Source organism: Spea bombifrons, chromosome 3 (assembly GCF_027358695.1).
Source record: "Spea bombifrons isolate aSpeBom1 chromosome 3, aSpeBom1.2.pri, whole genome shotgun sequence".
NCBI lineage: Eukaryota > Metazoa > Chordata > Amphibia > Anura > Pelobatidae > Spea > Spea bombifrons.
In genome coordinates, this window is record NC_071089.1 from 115395814 (window position 1) to 115416596 (window position 20783).

The following is a 20783-nucleotide window of genomic DNA, read 5'->3' on the forward strand; positions in this document are numbered from 1 at the left end:
TTTCAACAGCGAGAACGCACCATTCGTGTTCGTTTCCATGTTGTCCCGAATACGAATGCGCAAGTCTAGAAAACACTAAAATCTTACAGCAACAAAAATTTTATGAAACAGAAATGGTGTATATACACAAGAAAAACAGGCCACGCTTGACAACCTAATTGGAATCTTTCTGACTGTTCATTCAACTACAAATATATTGATGACCACGGGGGGTCTGAATTGACTGAAGGGAGCCTTGACATGGATGCAGAGCAGGACTAGGTTAAGGAGGTCAAGGAAAGTTCTGGGCTTTTCTGTTATTATGCTCCTGATTGGTGTTCATGTTTAGTGGTTATTGCCACTGGTGTTAAAGCGTTGGTGGGAGGTTCCTGGCCTTGGCTTGTTTAATGGACCCTCGGGTGGGGGAGGGGCGTCACGCGATGCCCTCCCATAAGGTGATGCTTACGGTTCCGCCCCGGTTGGTCCTGGCATACCTAGGGGTGTTCGGTTGTATTTGGTTTTTGGGTCATTGCTGTGTTAACGCACCTTTTTTATGTTCACAGGTTGCGTGGCAATGACGTGAATAAATCGGCCGTGGCCTTTTTCATCCCCAATTGGTGTCCGTGTTTTATTTGGGGGTTTAATCGGGTATGACGTAGCCCGTGGGTCGAGGCTACTCCTGTCATGGTGCACGATCCCAATTTTAGCCTTTTTCCTCTTCTTCCGTTATCTTATTTTCTAGTTCCGAGCCACAGCGCAAATGTCATGTTTCATGGGGCTCCTGGTTGCCCCAACGCTAACGGCAACATCAACTTCAGCCCCGGCAGGAAGCTGAAATGTGAAGTTCTGCAGCAGTCTGGTGAAGAACAGGAAGAGCTCCATTTTTGCTAAATTCTCTCCGGCACAACTTCTCCGACCTATTACAAATAAACACAAGGAGGTTAACAGGCAGCACAGATCCCATGTCTTGCAATATGTTACCTTGGAATGCTGTCTGAGTACACGTAAGAAACAGATGCTGCTCTTTTTCTATAGCAAAGAATAGATGTTGGTGCACATTATTGAAGTGAGTCCCTCTAGAAAATAGCTTTTTTGTTCCTATATTTGTGTAGACCTGTTCCAACAGGGGTGTCATAGCTTCCTCACTTGGGGGTTGTTGCTGGTTACAGCGCACATTCTGCATAAGTCACTGGATTTCACCTGCTCTGCCACTTGCACTGGGGCAGAAGATCAGATTGATGCTGAGCGTTGGATGCGGACCGTAGGACCCTCTCGCAGTTAGGCATCACATGTCTCAGCTCACTGCAGCTTCCCTCACCCTCTTCTTCCCAAGAAGAATCCGGACTAACCAAAAACATCTAGAACCCTTCCTAGAGCTGCTGGCTGCCGAGGAATTGGGCATAGAATTGCAGCATAGTCATAGTACACATATTGTAGTGCGTCTTTGTATTTCGTAAAAATACTTTTTTTTAATAATTGTTTTTTTTGACCAGCACAGCAGTAAGTCTCCTGTATCTCTTCTCCTGTCATTGCATTTTAATAGCGTTATCTGTTTTCAGATTTTAAAGCGCATATTTTAAAAACTCAATTTGTCTGCTACATCAAACTCACCGGCTGAAAAGGGGAGGAATGCTTCATTTTTGACAAAATTCCCTTTAGCGTCAAGAAAATGTTCAGGGTAAAACTCATCTGGTTTCTCAAAATAAGCCTTATCGTGCAGCACGGATGTCAAAAGCGGGATGACGTAGGTCCCCTAGAAAACAAAAAAATCCATTACTTAATGTATCCCACGCTTTCAGAAATTTCGAGCAAAAAAATTCAGTTCTATGACACCTCCCAAACATAACATAAAATGAAACCTAAATGAAACCTCTTGATGTACATTTTTTGTGATGTCATCAGAATGTAGTCACAGAGACATAATTAACTTGAATAAATGATACACACAAGTCTGAGCCTGGAAGTTCCTAGTAAAATTAAATCGTACCAACGCTCATATTGAGCGCCCTTAGATGGGTGATTGTTCAACAAAATGATCTACCTTTGTTGGAAAGACTTCAGGACGTACTGTTACGTCCTAAGGACCATTTTGTTTGGCCTTATGCACAAACTGGTAAGGTAAATGAGAACAGGTGGTCTATGCGAGTCAATCCCCTATACTCAGTGACTACTCCAAAACGCGAATCATGAAATCGCGAATCATGAAATAAATTATGAAAATGAAAAGCCTTTGTTTAAGCCATCCAGAGACAATGTCTTAAGTCTCTATATCGAGATCGAGCCACTTTCTTTTTTTTGATTAGTCTACTCCTTTGCATTGGGTTCCTTTAACCTGCTCAATAATCATTGTGATAGACCTGGATCTGTCTCGATATCGGGATATCTTTTCTCATTACCTTAGGAATAAAATATCCTCTGAATGTGAAATCTTGAGAGGCCGCGTGTGGGGCGTTTTCTGGTACGATGTCACCAAACCTTTGGGTTTCGTGAATAACGGCGTCGGTATACGGCATTAGCTTTCTGTGTTCTACTTGAGGCTGGGCAGATCCGATCACTCTGTCTATTTCGTCCTGGACCTTTTCTATAAATGATACACATAAAATGTATTAAAGTATTAAACAGAACAACATTGGTCATAGTGCTTAGAATCCATTGAGCTTAGTCTGTTGACACATTTCACATCAGCATGTTTCAAGTTCAAGTGTCTCATTACTGCTAGTGTTTATCAATTAAAAACAATGATTTGGGATGGTGTCAAGTGGGAAACCAATAGCTATTGATACATGAAAATATGGTCCTTTGGGATTATGTGCTACAGAATTAACATTTTGGGAAATGTCAACTGTCCAATCTGAGAGCACTCAACTTCACTATTCATATGGGAGCTGAGACGGTGTTGAGTAAGGAGGAGATTGGCCAACAGAGAGTCAATGGATAGAGGGTCAAGACTGCGCAGGAAAAAGACAAAACTCTGCGGGGAATGGACAGAATTAGAAAAAACCCCACCTAGACATGAAAAGATTGACCCCGAGGCTCAGTAATGAGCTATACTCAGGCTCCAGGGGTAAATCCAGAGAGGACCCAAGTATGACTATATATATTTATGTCAAGCCATGTCAAAGATAAATTCTGGATCATAAGTGCTACCATTTCAAAATATTACACTGTCCCTATACGTTACATATATCCCTCAATGATTTACGCGCATGAAAACGAATCGCTTACTCTGAATTTCTGGGTTTTTCGCCATAAATAGAAGACCCCAGCGAAGAGTTGTAGATGTGGTTTCCATTCCAGCTACAAACAAGTCGCTCACAAGGTTGACTAAATTGTCATTGTGGAAAAACACTTGTTGACCGGGCTTCTCCTAAAATACACAAATTATAATATTAATATAACATTATGATGAGAAATATTATATAAAAAATCCAAAACACACAATTTGACCATAAAGGTGGTTTGGTAACACATCAATGGCTTTTTTTTATGTTTTTACTATGCAGTGACATGTTCTGAGACCTAACAAACTACATACAAAATACACACTGTATTTGCAGCATGCTCACACTGTTTGGTAGGCCTCGTATTACACATTTGTATTATTTGAGCCTGAGACTAGCTTAGCGCACCGACATTTTTTCTTTTCCCTGTTTGCACATATTTGAGGTTGTTGGCTCCTCATCAGTCTGGTTGCAGCTTGCTGTCCAGGGGTTAATTGGGAGGAGGTTTAATTGCACCTCCCCCAACACATTAATAAGGTTTTGGTAGCCGTATAAACTGCTTTGTGTGCCCACTATGTAGGAGGTGAGAGTCGGTTCTCACCCTATTGAGAGTGTGCCTTGACGTGGCGGGTGAGCTTAATTATGCTTTGGCCAATTCATATAACCAAAACCTCTCATTTATATTATGTTTATATATTTGTTGCCAACTTTATTAGGGTGAGAAGCGCAGACAGTATTTTGTTTTTTGTATACATTGTACAGCCAACACACTGTATTCGCAGCATGCTTACACCTGTTTGGTAGGCCTCGTATTACACATTTGTATTATTTGAGCCTGAGACTAGCTTAGCGCACCGACATTTTTTCTTTTCCCTGTTTATACAAAATAGGTATGCCTGGATAGGGGGTCCTAACATTTTGCGTTATCTCACTGGTTGTTCCTCCCCTTTGATCAGGGAAGGGCCGCCAGGATTTAGTCCATCTAAGCGGCCCATTATTAAAGTAGCCCAAAATGTAAATGTCAGTGTACACAATCCAGTCCAGGTCCAAAGCGCACTCAAAGAAAGCCAATGCATTGAAATTCATTGTTTATATAAATAATAATATACAGTTTATTGAATATCAATAATATATAAATAAATATATAATATTAGATTATAAATTAATATAATATAAATTATTCTAATAAATGAATTTCACAATGTAGGTGACAGGAACCTCCTTAATGTTATGATATAATTTGGAATATAGTACAATACCTCCTGCTGCTTGACAAGGAAGACATCAATAAGGTTCCGTTGGTCATTGACGTCCAGTTGGTCCTTGTGTCTGTGGAATGTCTTTTTAATAAAATCGCGCAATTCCGTGTTATTTTTGAAAACCGTTCTGTGACTTCCAGGGAACCAGCGTATCACCCACGGGAAAAGGTTGTACAGCTTAAGGAAGGAAGAATTATTTAATTATGAATAAAATAAATTGATAAACATCAAATACATTGGGGAAAAAAATCTTTTTTTGTGTTCTAAATAATCTGCTCTGCTTTTAAAATATTTATTAAAAATATTAGTAACACTCACCAGAATCATCGGACCCGCAGAAATATTTATATTTTCATGAATTAACCTCATAAGTCTCAGGAACGTGGGATCCGTGTAATCAAAGCGGTGACCGAGCAGAATGGATACAATGATGTTGGCAACAGCGCCATTTATTGTCATTGTGTTCTCAACAGGCTTTCCTTGAGTAAAATAAAAAACGTAACACATTATTGATCGGGGTAAATCATAATTAAAGTAAGTAAATGCTTTATTTAATATAAAGGCATATATTTACTTGAGAACATATTGGGTTTATTTACCGAGAAGTAGTGTTGGTGGGTTTTCGAGTAGTACCATTGTGTCAGGTGTCTAGTAGGTTTGTAAAAGATTACATTTCGACAATAACACAAACATACACTAAGACATACTGACACTGAAATAAAAGTTCTGTTCTCCTGGGCTTGCAAAGAGTTCTTGGAAATTACAACCTGTCCTCCAAAATGTGAAGGATACATAGTTACCAGATCTGTAGTACACTGTGCCACCTGCAGTGCCTGTCTTGTTTTTTATGTAGCCCTGTCCCACGTAATGCAGTGACTTGTTCTAGTTTTGGAATCCTTGCAGCTGATGATGTGAAACGCTCAAGAATATTATGAGATATAGAAAATTGAGCTTCCAGGTTCTACAAAGGCCTGAGACTTTTAGCAACAACTTTAATTAATTAAGGGCCCCCAATCCTTTGGGTTGCGGCCACTGATGTAATTATGGGGTCCCTACCTTAGGCTTGACCCCGGGTATCACCCCCAGCTTCCTTCCAGTACGCAAAAAAAGGTTGTCTTCCATGCCCCATGTGTCCTCCATGCTAAGCGACATCATATTGTGACATAGATAGAAGAGGCTCTTTTGGCTAAGTCCAAATCTCTGTAATGTAAATAGGCCAACTTTCCCATTGGCTCATTGGGGAGTCTGATTGTCTACTAGGGCCATCAAATTCCAGTAATGCAGCAAAAGGGGCGGAATAATATGCTGGTAAAGGCCGTGATGATTGTGCCCATTAATGTAAGGAAGCGATTATTTCGGGGCTGTTATTAGGAAGTTTGGTCCTTAGTCACTATATGTGTCAAAAATACAATTCGTATTTGGGGAAGGCAGTCATAAATAGATGTCGTGCGACGGAATGCAGCAATTTCTAACACAAACACGCGATAATCAAGAAAAAGAAAACTAACCATTGTAGGATCTAAACACTTCCACTAATGAGTTGGATTCTTCATTAATTTTGTCTTCTAGTAGCTTCCTTCCCATTCCAAAATCCCGTAGAGTCGTAAGAGTGAACCTCCTCATCACTTTCCAGTTTTCTCCATTGGAAAAGATGACACCTAATTTAAAAATATATTAATATTAATAATATAATTAAATATACAATTATAAAATATATAATATTAATATAATAAAAGATATAATATTAATATAATAAAAGATATAATATTTTTTGGTCTTCCTCAAGAAAAGAACTTCTGGTTATTTTATTGGACTGATGATGCCCCCATGATACATTTTTAATGATACTAATAGGATACAACATTTCAAGTACTGTTGAATGTCCAAACCTTAACCAGAAATAATTCTTTAGCCATGTAGATATCTCAGTAGAAATGGCCACTATTCAATACCAAACGAGTCCGCGAGCCAAGCGTACCATGTTCTTTTGATATGTCCGATATGATTGGTATGATTGGTCTATCTGAAAGTGCGTCGCCATAGTTTAAAAGAGCGTCCTTCACTGTCTCGTAGCCACACAGCACAAGAATTTTTGTAGTTCCCAGCTGGACGCTGAATACCGATCCGTACTCCTTAGACAGCTGAAAGATAAAAAAAAAGATAAAAAAATATTACTTTGAATCATCTTTATTAATTATTAATATATATATATTTCTATATATAGTCCAATAAAAAAGGTATCACCGCATATTCTGCAATCATTTTTTGACATTTTATATATATATATATATATATATATATATATATATATATATATATACGTTTGAAACATCGCCCCCTAGTGATAGAATCTAAGTATTTATATTGGTCTGTTTATTAACCTTTTATTCACCACCAGTCCATATATCAGACCATAAAAAAGAGTTTTATTTTCATCTGACAAGGGCATAATATAAGAAAGATATTTTTTTTATTTTATTTTAATAGTTATTTTATATCCAGAATAATAAACTGAATTTATCAGGGCAAACTTACAACCTATTTTGCACATTTAAATATTTTTCATTTTCCAACAATTATCGGAGTCCTCACAGCATACAATTAATGAAAAAAAAAGTAGACCTTGCTTAAAATAGATAACATTATTTCTATAAATTAATATATAAATAAACGGGTATAGAGGGGCGAGTGAAGCCATTGTAATACAAACTAGGCAAATCTCAAGGATAATCTGGTATTTCCAGTACTACAGTTAATATAATTATTTTGGAATTATGACCTCGTGAAGATAAATATGTTGTTTCCTTTTGCCCATAATCAAAGTGTGCATGTTTCCAATTAACGGCAAAGGTTTTGGTCCAGGAGGAAAATTTCGGTAAACGTTTCCTTTACGGTCACAGTAAACATTTAGCAAAAACAGGAATATCACGGCAGATACGAGAATCGAGACGGGGTCGATGGCAAACATGGCTTCCGGAAACCTAGAAGGAGAAGAACGGAAAATATGTTTTAATACATTGTACATGTAAAGTAATTCCCCGCAGCATAGGCTCCCTTGTACATGCGCACTGAGATTATTTATAATTATTATTATTTATTGGTTTATAGAAATGGGTAAACAGGACATGGCGAGTAGTCCATCAGTTTGGATTTACAGAGACAAAAAGTGAGAAGGGCCCTGGGAGCTTACAATCTAGAAGATTATTATTTTTTATTATTATTATTTTTGTTTAATATAGCACCATCATATTCCGTAGCGCTGTACAATGGGTAAACAGAACATTACAAGTAGTGTGCGAAATAACAATCAGGTGAGGAGGGCCCCGAGAGCTTACAATCTAAAAGATACAATCAATGCGCTTTAAGGAAAACAATAAAACATCTTTTCTGACCAGTGGCAAACCAAAGAAAAGCCACAGATAAAATATCTACACTAGAACTAATTATAATTCTAATAATTGTGTAAGTAAAACATCGTTTTAACCCCTTTGTGACCAGGTTTGTCAGATATTCAAGTGGGATACTTAGAAATGCCTCAGTTGTTGATGTGAGAAGATGTCTTCGTGGGGATCTGTCCTCGGATGACAACGCCTGAGAATTTTATGAATCTTTTAATTCGTAGGATTTCTGAAACCAGAGGAATCTACGACCGGGTTTCACGTACGCTTAAAAAAACGTGTAATTAGTGCCAGATTCACTTTAGGAGGAAGGTCGAGACCACCAAGATGAATTTATTTAGTTTATTACCCATACTCTTTCATTTATGTAATAATATCTTCTTAAATACGAGATGAACTGAGAAAAACATCAACTGCTTAATGTTCTGTCAATTCTTCTGAATGAAACTAAACTCTTCATCTTCACGTTCCTCTGATGACATAGAATCCAAATTCTTCTCCGTTTCTCTTCTCTGACTCTCTTGAGACCACCTTCCATTTATTTGAAATGCTACCACGGGTTGTGACCATCCCAGGGCCCACTTTTTACATTTTGTTGCTAAGTCCTAGGCACGCTGGCTTGAGACTAGTTAACCAAAATTCAGGGGTTCTCAGAAAGGTCACAGGTATTGTCACAGGTATTCTAGTCATCAGGCGTAGGTTGATCATATGTCATCTTCGAGGTACATTTCCTTTTTTTCAGGACCATCAGATTTTTTATTATTAATTTTTTGGTTGTTTAGGAAGGTTAGATAAAAGGCAGGAGGGTAAATGCAAAATATGCCGTATATAAAGTATTTATAAAAAATAATATAAGGTAACTAATTCCACTGGAACTCGTTATAGCACAAGGACTGGCATTACTAAAACAGAGAAACGGCACAAGGCAGCAACATAGTTTCACAATAGTCTGCTCTGTGAAGATACTGGAAAGCATCGGGAAGGAATGATCAATAGATGAAAGCTACTAATGAGGTCTGGTGGTCACCTCAAGACGTCAACTCATGAAACACAATAAATCTTTATGAATAGAGAGGAGGTGGCGGGCATACATGGCGGACAAGTATTTGTGAATAAGTTACCGTACCTTCATTCCCATAGGGGGTGGCAAACCATAGGTGAAAAATAAATGCAGCCAAAGGACCCTCTGCTCACAGGTAGATCAGAAAAACATTGGTAAGGGGATCTACCTTTTAAAGATGGGGGTAATTTATCATCAAACACCTGTCCTAATTATCTTGGAGGCGGCTCTAGGCCTGACCAAGGGCAGCACCCCAAGCCACCCATTCCAGGGCCATCGTCGTCGTCTTGGATGCGGAGCGCCGGGATCTGACATTATATCCTGCTGCTCTTTGACTTAAAGGCACAATCCTTGCCTGATTGCCAAAAAGGGCCATTTGCCCCCCCCCCCCCGGTTTTGCAGTGGGAGGACCTCACCCCCCCCCACCCGAACCTGCCACCCTAGGCCTGCGTCTAGCCGGTTCAGGCCAGAATAGGTCGCTGGTCCTGCCTGTTGGCAAGATGAGGTTTAAGTTTAACCCATTAGTGGCTGATGAGTTACTAATTTGGAAGCAACAAATAAAATCTTGCATTTTATTTCGATATAAAAAATTATCCAGAGATCTATAAATATCCCAATTTTATATATATATAGATTATTTATCTAAACTCTATTTGTGTATGGCAAAGATCAAGAACACATTTGGCAATATGTGGCAGATCTCTATTAAGGTGTGCTGGCACACAATGTGTATGTATTACTTACACCGCCTATGAATAGATATGAGGTAATAATGTTAAAGGATTAACTACATAATTCAGTACCTCCAGGGCAAATAAAATCATTCATATAACTACTGATTTTATGAAAAAAACAAGCTTTTATTAACTCATTACATGTAAGCATTTCCAGGCACGAGTTCTTTGCTTGTCTGTGCAAAGGGTTAAATGTACTGCTAGGATTATGAACCTCTGTAGTACATAATAGGTATTGTATGTTCGTAAATATGATCCCGTGATGAGATCTGCGCCATGAAGAGATATATTACCTTATTACTATACACTGGTGTGGGAGAAGTTCAATATTATTATTATTATTATTATTATTAATAATTAGTGATTATTTTATAATATATTTAATCATCAATTTAATTTGTGGATTATGGATGGATAATACATTTGTCCTCCAGTGGATCCTCCCAAAATATTTGATTCAACTTTTAGCATGATTATGTGTTTAATGCATTATAAAAAGTCAAAATTTACTGGCTTTCTCCGTTAAGTCCGGGGACATTTTTTTGTCACACAGCTATACAGGTACGCTACATATTTTGTTTAGCGGTGATATTTCATGAAATAAAATTGTCCTTTTTTTGGCACTTAGAACAAAAAAATACTCCTTTTCCTTTAAAATATTTCACCATTTGGTAAACATACCCTACATCTTTCTAGATTGTAAGCTTGTTTCAGCAGGACCGTCCTTATTGTTGTATGTCCCAAATTTATATGGGTTTGCGTGATTTGTCCCATTTTGTACAGAGCTGTGTAAATCAATACATACGAATAATGATAATATACTCTACCTATACCATATACTATGTGCAATAGAACAATATTTCATATGTTAATATATTATTCCTTGTTCGTCAAATCGGGGTTGTCTAGTCCTGTCCGTGTTTGTTGGGGATTTTTAGGCTTAGAGCACCTCGTCGAGGGGTCCACAGATTCTCCTTTTCGGGCGATCAGCCCCCCAGTGTGCTGGTTACAGGTGATCTCCCCAACCGGCCCACTTACTCCCCAACCGGCCCACTTAAAAGGTGCCGCGTGCCTTCAAGACACGAACCACCGAAATATGATGTGGAGATGGCGGTCTCAGGTGGGACGCCAAACTGAGGGCAGCTCTCCACCTGCTGGGGTTTCTATAGAATGCCCGTTCTTAACCTCGTATGTCATATGGATTCTATATGTTTGTATTCATTTACTGCATCACTTTTACATAACCCACATATAGTATTCGATGTCCAAAAAAACTGAAACAAAAAATACAGATCCATGACGCAAGAGCCCCCAACATCACAATAGCCCCCTGCTAACATTCCCAATAGATATATCAAAAGATTCCAAGCTTGCGGTTAATGAGTTTTTCGTTGGACTGTGGACCGTACCAAGTCCGAAAGCCTCCGACCTTAATGTTTGCTTTATTCCTGTTTCTGACTGTATTCTGCCAGCAAATCACATAACCGTAGGATACAGAAAATACGTTAAAAAACAGATCGGGTTCAGAGACCGGACTGCTGATTTAGAGATTGGATGATCATCAAAATACCAACATTTTATCGCTACATTTTACGAAATAACTACAATGTATCGAAACATGTATGCGATATAACGATACAAATGTGTCAAAAATTATGGTAACATTAATTCAGCTATAGACTGTCACTATGTTATGTTTTGAACACATTACTAAAGCAATGGTTATTATACAGTGTGTAATGGTTATTTCTATTATATATATATATATATATATATCTATATATCTCTATATATATATCCATATATATATATAGAGATATATAGATATATATAATGTATTTATTATTCTTCCACAATAATGTTGTCCCCATTATTACTTTACTGTCCCCCACACACCAACAGCTGATTTGTTTAGCAAAGAAGGGGCTTTAGCATCAGAACTAATTATAGACCAATTATTTTGATTCTGCCACCTTTTGACAAAGATCTTGGCTTTAAAGTTCTTTAAACTACATATGTAGAAAAACAAATATTAACTAAAAGCATAAGCTGTAGGTCGTCCCAAATAATGTTAGCTCTAAGGTGAGCAGTCTGGCGTGGAAAAAGGTGAAAGAAGACTTTTTGTTTAAAGGGCACCATAAAGAAAGGAGAAATCATAAAGAGATCTCTGTACCCCAAAAAGCTTATGCCCCCCCTAATAAATGTATCTTGGACTAAAGACCCCGTCCAGGGCTCAACAGAGCAAGGAACAGCTTGCATGAAGGTTAAAAAAACGAAAACATTGTAAAATATATATGCTGCATATAAAAAAATGTAAGCTTTTTTTTTTATGTACTTGCACTTTAACCCTTTGCTTGCCAGAATGTCTAGAAATATAGCCCACCTGTATTATCCTTAGAGAGACCCGTGGGCTCCGGTTCTATTCTCTTCCTATTTTCAGTTCTTCCTATCCCTACCTAACCACCGAGGTTAGCTTTTATCCGACTCCGAGGGTGAGTCCGTCCACATTCCACAGGAGCTCCACCTCTAATTCCACTTTACAACCCTCCGGTATATTGCAATAAATTGTAATAAATGCTATATATATATATATATATATATATATATATATATATATATATATATATATATATATATATATATATAGTTTTTAACAGTTTCAAATAAATAAAGAGCTACATTTCGCTTTGTATCTGCTGAATTTAGCAACATATTTAGAAACAATTCTGGAAAGCTAAATATTCAGGGAGAACCATGGAAATATAATACATTTCTGTTCATTGCTCCATCTGTGGCACTTTGTACTAAAAATTGCTTTATAGATGCACTACCACTCACAGAATGAGAAATGTCCTCATTTTTAAAACAAAGGCAAATTTTGTCCATTAAAATAACATTAAATCGATCAGAAATCCAGCACAGACAGGGTTAATGTTGTAAATAACTATTGTAGATGGAAATGGCTGATTTTTATTGGAATCTCTTCATAGGCGTACAGAGGCCCTTTATCACTTCCATCACTCCTTTATCACTCCCATCACTCCCATCACTCCTGTGTTCCAATGGCCCTTTATCACTCCCATCACTCCTGTGTTCCAATGGCCCTTTATCACTCCCATCAATCCTGTGTTCCAATGGCCCTTTATCACTCCCATCAATCCTGTGTTCCAATGGCCCTTTATCACTCCCATCACTCATGTGTTCCAGTGGCCCTTTATCAGTGGCGTCTCCAGCTTTCATATTTAGGGGGGCACATGGGGGGCCAGGGACCAAAGTAGGGGGGCAAATAAAAAAACGGTACATATACACTATATATATATATATATATATATATATATATATATATATATACACACACACGTTAGACGTGCATTTTTAACTACATAATATGTACTTATCTCTTTGAAGTAAAGACCGTGATTGAAATATGATTTCAAAATAACAGCTAAACTGGCAGTTATTTCTCATTCTTTAATATTAGCCCCTGCTGACAATATATATATAAATATTAGACCCTGCTGCCGATATATAGAAATATTACACGCTGCTTCTGATATATATTAATATTAACCCCTGCTGCGGATATATATTGATATTAGCCCCTGCTGCGGATATATACTTCTATTATACCCTGCTGCCGATATACATAAAAATTATACCCTGCTGCCGATATATATTAATATTTGACCCTGCTACCAGTATATATTAATATTAGCCCCTACTGCCAATATATATTATTAGTCCCTGCAGCCAATATATGTACCCCCCTCTCCGTCCCAATCTATCCTATCTACCCCCTCTCCCTCCCAATCAATCCTATCTATCCCCTCTCCCTCCCAATCTATCCCATCTACCCCCTCTCCCTCCCAATCTATCCCATCTACCCCCCTCTCCCTCCCAATCTATCCCATCTACCCCATCTCCCTCCCTATCTACCCCCTCTCCCTCCCTATCTATCCCATCTACTCCCTCTCCCTCCCAATCTATCCCATCTACCCCCCTCTCCCTCCCAATCTATCCCATCTACCCCCCTCTCCCTCCCAATTTATCCCATCTACCCCCTCTCCCTCCCAATCTATCCCATCTACCCCCCTCTCCCTCCCAATCTATCCCATCTACCCCCCTCTCCCTCCCAATCTATCCCATCTACCCCCCTCTCCCTCCCAATCTATCCCATCTACCCCCTCTCCCTCCCAATCTATCCCATCTACCCCCCTCTCCCTCCCAATCTATCCTATCTACCCCCTCTCCCTCCCAATCTATCCTATCTACCCCTTCTCCCTCCCAATCTATCCTATCTATCCCCTCTCCCTCCCAATCTATCCTATCTACCCCTTCTCCCTCCCAATCTATATCCTCTCCCTCCCAATCTACCCCTTCTCACTTCCTATCTACCTCTTCTGACTCTCTAACCCCCTCCTAACTTTCTACCCCCGCTTTTAAAGTTCACTTACCTTGGGCTTGTCCAGCGGTGAGATCGTGGGGTCTCTGTATCCCTGGTTCTGCCGGCTTCACTGCTGGGCGCCGGATATGATGACATATACCGGCGCTCGGCTTGAAATGCCGGCACTGCAAACAAGGCAGAGGCCTCGCGGTCGCGGAGAAGAGTGAGAGGCGCCGAACGGTCGCTGAGAACTTATTCCTCAGCAACCGCTCGGCGCCTCTCACTCTCTCCTCCGGGTCTATTTAAAAAAAAAAAAAAAGACGGCGTTTCAATTGGGGGGGGCACACCGGGGGGCACAGCATGATGTAGGGGGGGCCATGGCCCCCTCTGGCCCCCCCTGCCAACGCCACTGCCCTTTATCACTCCCATCAATCCTGAGTTCCAATGGCACGTTGAAGTCACTGATCCAAGTTTAAAAATATAAAACCCTTCTTACAATTATGTTACAGCTAGAAACGTCCTTGGTTTCCATGAAACCAGCTAAGTGACCCCAAACTTTTGAAACTTTGGTATTTTGGAAGCGTATAAATCATTCAACATCTGATTATTTCTGAATTTACTGATTGAGAAAGATGTCATCAAACTGTAACCCTTATTGTGCCGACTTTAAATCAGAAATATCTTTGATTTCCTCACTAACATATGCTGGCACGTTGGCACAATCGACACCTGCCGGGGATAAAAATCAGCCGTGGCATTCTAAGGCCAGGGGCTGCTAAATGATTTGTAAGAGTTCAATGTCCAGAAACAATAGAGATATCCAAGGCACCACAACAATAAATGATATAGGAAAGCGGTGCAGGGTGCCACCTTCCCTGGAAGACACCTATTGCTTTTAGACAATTATTGTTGGCTACAAGTGTTTTTTACTATGCTATATAATGCCTATGCCTGTGTATGGAAGGATGTGTATGTATGCATGTGTATGAAGCAGTGGGTGTACATGCATGGATGTAAAGTCATGTGAAAAAGAAAGTAAACCATCTTTAAATTCAATGGTTTTACATAATAACAATCATCTGTTCCTTAGCAGGTCTAAAAATCAGGTAAATACAACCTCAGACGAACAACAACACATGACATATTACACCGTGTCATGATGTGTTCAACAAAAATCAAGCCAAAATGAAGAAGCCATGTGTGAAAAACTAAGTAGGTAATCAAAAACAGCCATATGCCTACCCCTTTCATATTTAAGTGCCATTGCTGTATTCTTCAGGGAGGCTGTTCCATTTATCTACCACCTTCTCTGCAAAGAGACTTAGGAGGTTCTACTATAAAAATACACTAGTGCTAAAAGTACTACCAATGTAATACTTTCTGATGGGGGCCCTTCCTTTCTTTGGTGATTTATCCAAGTAAAGCAATTGAGTCTGTGATGCCACTATCGTACTTTAAATATCCACTACAATGTGAGTATTGTTATGATACCACAGCAACATTATATCATAAGAGAGAATGATATCATATAGGTGTGATGGTCAGGTGTCCAAATACTTTTGGTCATATAGTGTATTTACATTCCAGGCATTGCTTTCTAAGGCTCCATTTCAAATCTTGTTATGTTTTGTTAAACTAGACTCACCCCAGACAGGTCATCGGAGTTTTTGCACTTTTGCCTGAAGTTTTTTGTTCTCACTGTTGTGAAAACGCTTGTCAGCGGCGAAGCTGTTATACACCCTCTCCCTTCTAGATTTGTCAAATCATTAACATCAAGATAATGCAGCCATGAGGCTAAAGGTGAAGCGAGTTTAGAAAGGCTGTTTGTTTCTGCACGCAACAACTGGACGGGGTGGAAAAACAGGTACAGAGGGAAGGATACAATAACGTGAAATAAAGAACAAGAACATTGTGGAATAATAATATCTCAATCTTTGAAGAAGTACTGAGTAAGCTGTATTTTAAAAATACATCTCATAGAATGCCCTCCCAGATCATCCACCCTGGATCCACCCATGCTATGTACATATATATATACCTGTAATATTATATTATATGTTAAAAGCATTGCATATGTATTCAATCTATTGTAACGTTTTGGTCACCATGCTGTCATTGTTGTTTAAAAAATGTAAATGCAATAAGCTTGTGTTTACTGGACTACTGTTTTAACCCCTTAATGACAAAGCCCGTATATGTCCCCTCAATATGTCTTTCAATGGGTTTAGGGACCGCCCATTGTCCTTAAGGGATTAAAGAATTAAACAATTTTTCAATTTTTTTTTACATTTTTTTGCGTATCAATTCATTGCAGCTGACAGAAGATTCCGGGGGGGGGGGGGGACTGACAGTAACCTGCGCTTTTGATTTCGCCATGGTAGCCTCATGTTCGCCTATGTCCTTACATAAGTCCCTGCAGGTCCATGGAACCCAGACGGCCACTGAAAAGTGGGGTCAGATTGCGTGACCTTGACGCGCCACTATGAAATGCATTAAGGACTGGCTGAGGCTTCACAAAGGTGAGTTGTATGTGTCTGAGTATGTTAGTGTGCTGACCATGTGTGTGTCTGGGTATGTAAGCATGTGTCTGGGTATGTAAGCGTGTGTGTCTGGGTGTTAGTTTATGTGTCTGTTTGAGTATGTTAAAGTGTGGGGGGTATGTTAGTGTGAGTATGTCTGGGTATGTTAGTATATGTCTATGTATGTTTGTTTGCATGTTTGTTAGAATGTGCGTCAGGTTATGCTATTCTGTGTGTCTGGGTATGATAGTGTGTGCGACTGTGTGCTAGTGTGTGTATGTTAGCGTGAGTGCCTGGCTGTGTTAGTGTCTGAGTTGGTGTGTTAGTACCCGGGCAGCACAATGTTTTTAGGCCGGGCCTGGAAGCTAGGCTTTATTCTTATTATTTTATTGTGGGGATATTTTGTGGTCTGTAAATAAATCACAGATTTATACAAATTGGTGTTCCTGAGTCTTTTCTGCCTAGAGGACTGTGCTTAAGATCCATAAAAGTGACATTTATTACCCTCAGCTACAGAGTTTGTCACAATATATATATATATATATATATATATATATATATATATATATATATATTTTTTTATATTTATATACACCGTATTTGATCCGTTATAAGACGACCCTGATTATAAGACATCCACCCCAAAATTTGAATATTAATTTAGGAAAATAAAAGAAAAAGCCTGAATATAAGACGACCCTATAAGAAAAAAGTTTTACCAGTAAATATTAATTCATGTGAACGATTTTTTCATATTTAATAAAAACTATGATTGAGAAAAATGCATCATTTGTTTTTATTTTGTTTTATTTCATTTTATAAGCCAACCTGCCCCCAGTTATGCCTTATAGCCCCCTATATGCCACTCTGCCAAACGATGGTTCAATGTAGGTAAATGTAGCCTGTTATACCTTCATGTTACTGTAGGCACCATGATTGTCTGTTAGCGGGCAAAATCCGTGAAGATAAAAATGACACTGTAGACAATTTTGATGTTTTGTTTTTATATATATATATATATCTATATATCTATATATATATATATATATAGGTGAAATAAATTTGTGGTGGATGCGAGAAATCAAAATAAAATATTATTATTATTTATATACAGATGATCACTGTTATTATAATTAATATTATTAGTAATATGTATTATTATTATTTATATAGCATCAACAAATTACTTTTCATATGTTCAAAGGGTCTGACAAAACATGATAAAAAAAGGGCCCGTCTCGCAAGCTTTCAAGTTGAGATTGTTTAGTGAGAGTGTATAATGTTATAATTATACTTTTTTGTTCTTGTTCTCTGTTTAGAAGAGTTTTCTAGAAGAACTTGTCCCACCATCTATATTAGAGTATATAATCTCAGAGTATATTATTGGATCTGGCCAAATAGGTCATGCATATGGAGGAACCCTTACAGATCAATGCTACAGTGATGGCGCCGGTCCTGGAATGTTGACACCTGTACACTTACCTGTACACCTTACATACAAACACCAAAATCTAATATTCTACGTTATAAGGATCATTTTGATGTTAAGGATTATTTAGCCCCTAAAAACCATAAGGTTAGGACATTTCTCAATGTAAAAACCACTTGGCAGCCTCATGATTTAGAGGTCTCTTGTACTAAAGTAGACTAAGGCTGTTCCAGAGAAGTGCTACCCAATTTATGCAGTTATAATAATAATAATAATAATAATAATAATAATAATAATAACTACATTGAAACAGCTTTAGATCAGATTCTACATTAATCTGTCATTTCTGGTCACCTCATTGCCCATCATTGATCACAGATAAAGCTATTGGCCTTCTATACCTAGCTGGGTGGAGGGAAAAAGAAGAAAACACACGCACACATACACACGCACATACACACACGCACGCACACACACACACACGCACACATACACACGCACACGCACACATACACACACACCTTACTATTGTTGGTTTGTGCTGGTGTGTGGTTTTGGTAACTCTGTATTAGGTGGTCACATGGCTGGACTGGCACGTTGTGTAAAATAAAGCCATCTGTCCGTACCTGTTGGGTATTTCCTTTATGGATAGCAAAGAAGAAGCATCATGGTTGGGGCCTTACTGGCTACCTTCCAATTCTATTTACATACGTGTGCTTTTTACATATTAACACTATGAATGTTGCACGTCTCTCGTTTTGTTGCTTTTTTTTTTTTTTTTACATTTTTATCACCAGAAATGCCACAGTGGGTCCTATTCCCATGGCGTATTCTATAAGGCTTGAGTTATTTTGGCCACAACTCTCTATTAGTTCTGGAGGAAGGCCTGTAAAGCCATTGAATTGCAAAGTTTTGCTGAGGTCCCCTATGGAAAATATCTTTGTGGCCTTTAAGCACCACCACTGAGGAGAGCCAAAGACCCTTTGGCTCTCCTCAGGCCAATACGGTACATTAGTAACAGATTAGTAACAGATAAGACCCATTCGACCCATCTTACATCAGGAAAATCTGCTGACAAATTCTAGGTATTTCTGTGTATGGATTTCGTCTGGTAGATGCAGTGACCCACCAATAGTAGTCCTGTGGTCAAACCCAACGTTTTTTAATGTATCGTTTTATTATTTCACATTAAAATATCTTCCATGCCTCTACGTTAAAGTGTGTATATATATATATATATATATATATATATATATATATATATATATATATATACACACACTTTAACGTAGAGGCATGGAAGATATTTTAATGTGAAATAATAAAACGATACATTAAAAAACATATACATATACTTTAACCAGAAATAGATGGCCTAGAAAACCCAGTCCGGCACCATCCCCTAATTACAGTAATACACGTTTTTATTTAGGTTCATATATGGCAGGGGTGTCCAACCTGCGGCCCTCCAGCTGCTGCAGGACTACATCTCCCATAATGCTCTTTCAGCTAAGGGTCTGGCTGAGGAGTATGGGAGTTGTAGTCCTGCAGCAGCTGGAGGGCCGCAGGTTGGAAGCTCCTGATATATGGGATCATTAATTTTGACTTTTTTAATATTTTGGACGTGAGCAACAGTGACATCTAGTGTCCACTTAAATATTTTCCCCTGCTTTTTAATAACAGGTTAATTTTACTTTATTGACAGGGCAGTAGATAAGTGGAACACTCGCCAAGTAGAAATGGTAGTGGGCATGGTGTTCAGCCAGTAATGTATATAATTACAATTCCCATGAAGTTCTGCCGGAAATATGGCTGCTGAATATTATTCTATATACAAAGTAGTCAACAAAAGTTAGTGTTTGTACTGAAGACTTACTGTGCCCTCAAAAGCCCAATCTACAGTTAAAGCTACTATTCCTACTAATACTGGCTCAACCTCATGGGAGTTGCAGTCAAAGAAAGTTAATGCTGTAATGTGTTTTTGGCATTCGGAGGTACTGTATATATATATATATATATATATATATATATATATATATCCCTATATTTAAAAAAGGTTAGAAGGGAGTAAGACGGCTTAAACCAAAATAGGATACATGGTAGTCTCCCAGCAGTCGTGGTAACATTTGGCACTCAAAGTGCTGTTATTACATTTGTCGTGATGGATGGCTGAGGATCATGAGATGTGCATTCCACAGCAGCTGCAGAGCCAATTTTTAATGATATAAAAACTAACCTTTGACACTCAAGTCAAACTCGCTTTACATACCAGACTGGCTGAGAGTCATGGGAGCTGGAGAATTAACACTAGCTATAATACACGTTTAAAAACTACCTTGTGTCTGCAGCCTTCAAACTGCGTCTCTGCCCAGATGGGGACTCTGTGTTATATATGCCACAAAATATGATAATAATAATAATAATAATAATAGCAGAGCAACCTGATTTGCTGCTAACATAAAGCTTCAGTACAAACCCAAGAATTGTGTCTGATGGTGTTGCATACTAGAGATTTCACCTAGAGTATTGTGTTGAGTTCTGGAGTTCAGAGGAAGGCCACTAAATGGTTTGCAGGATAAAATCATAAAGAAACACTAAGGGATCTCAAGATGTTTGGATTGGAGGAGATACGAGAGAGACAGGAGGGAAATTAAAAGAGGAGACATGTTACAAGAGACCATCATCTAAAACTAGAGGGTCAGAGACTTAGATATATGTAAGTTTTCATTTACTGAAAGGGAGGTAGATAAGTGGGGCGGTCTCCCAGCAGAAGTGGCAGAGGTTAATACTCAGTTTTAGG

General features: G+C 38.6%; 1 protein-coding gene across 1 annotated transcript; it reads right to left on the reverse strand.

The window, feature by feature from the left end:
* Positions 1-697: 697 nt before the first annotated feature.
* On the reverse strand, positions 698-12127 carry LOC128483465 (cytochrome P450 2K1-like). The gene is made up of 10 exons (XM_053459676.1): positions 12035-12127; positions 7239-7440; positions 6438-6600; positions 5968-6117; positions 4778-4938; positions 4460-4636; positions 3205-3346; positions 2376-2560; positions 1591-1732; positions 698-896 (listed from the first exon to the last, which is right to left on the reverse strand). The coding sequence occupies exons 2-10, from the start codon at positions 7425-7427 to the stop codon at positions 718-720; spliced, it is 1488 nt and encodes a 495-aa protein (XP_053315651.1). The 5' UTR covers positions 7428-7440; positions 12035-12127; the 3' UTR covers positions 698-717.
* Between the last annotated feature and the right edge of the window lie 8656 nt (positions 12128-20783).

Coding starts and splice junctions, on each gene's coding strand:
- LOC128483465 (XM_053459676.1), bottom strand. CDS start 7,427: ATGTTTGCCATCGACCCCGTCTCGATTCTCGTATCTGCCGTGATATTC. Junction 4,637..4,777: donor CTGCGGGTCCGATGATTCTG/GTGAGTGTTACT, acceptor TCCTTCCTTAAG/CTGTACAACCTTTTCCCGTG. Junction 897..1,590: donor ATTCCTCCCCTTTTCAGCCG/GTGAGTTTGATG, acceptor TATTTGTAATAG/GTCGGAGAAGTTGTGCCGGA.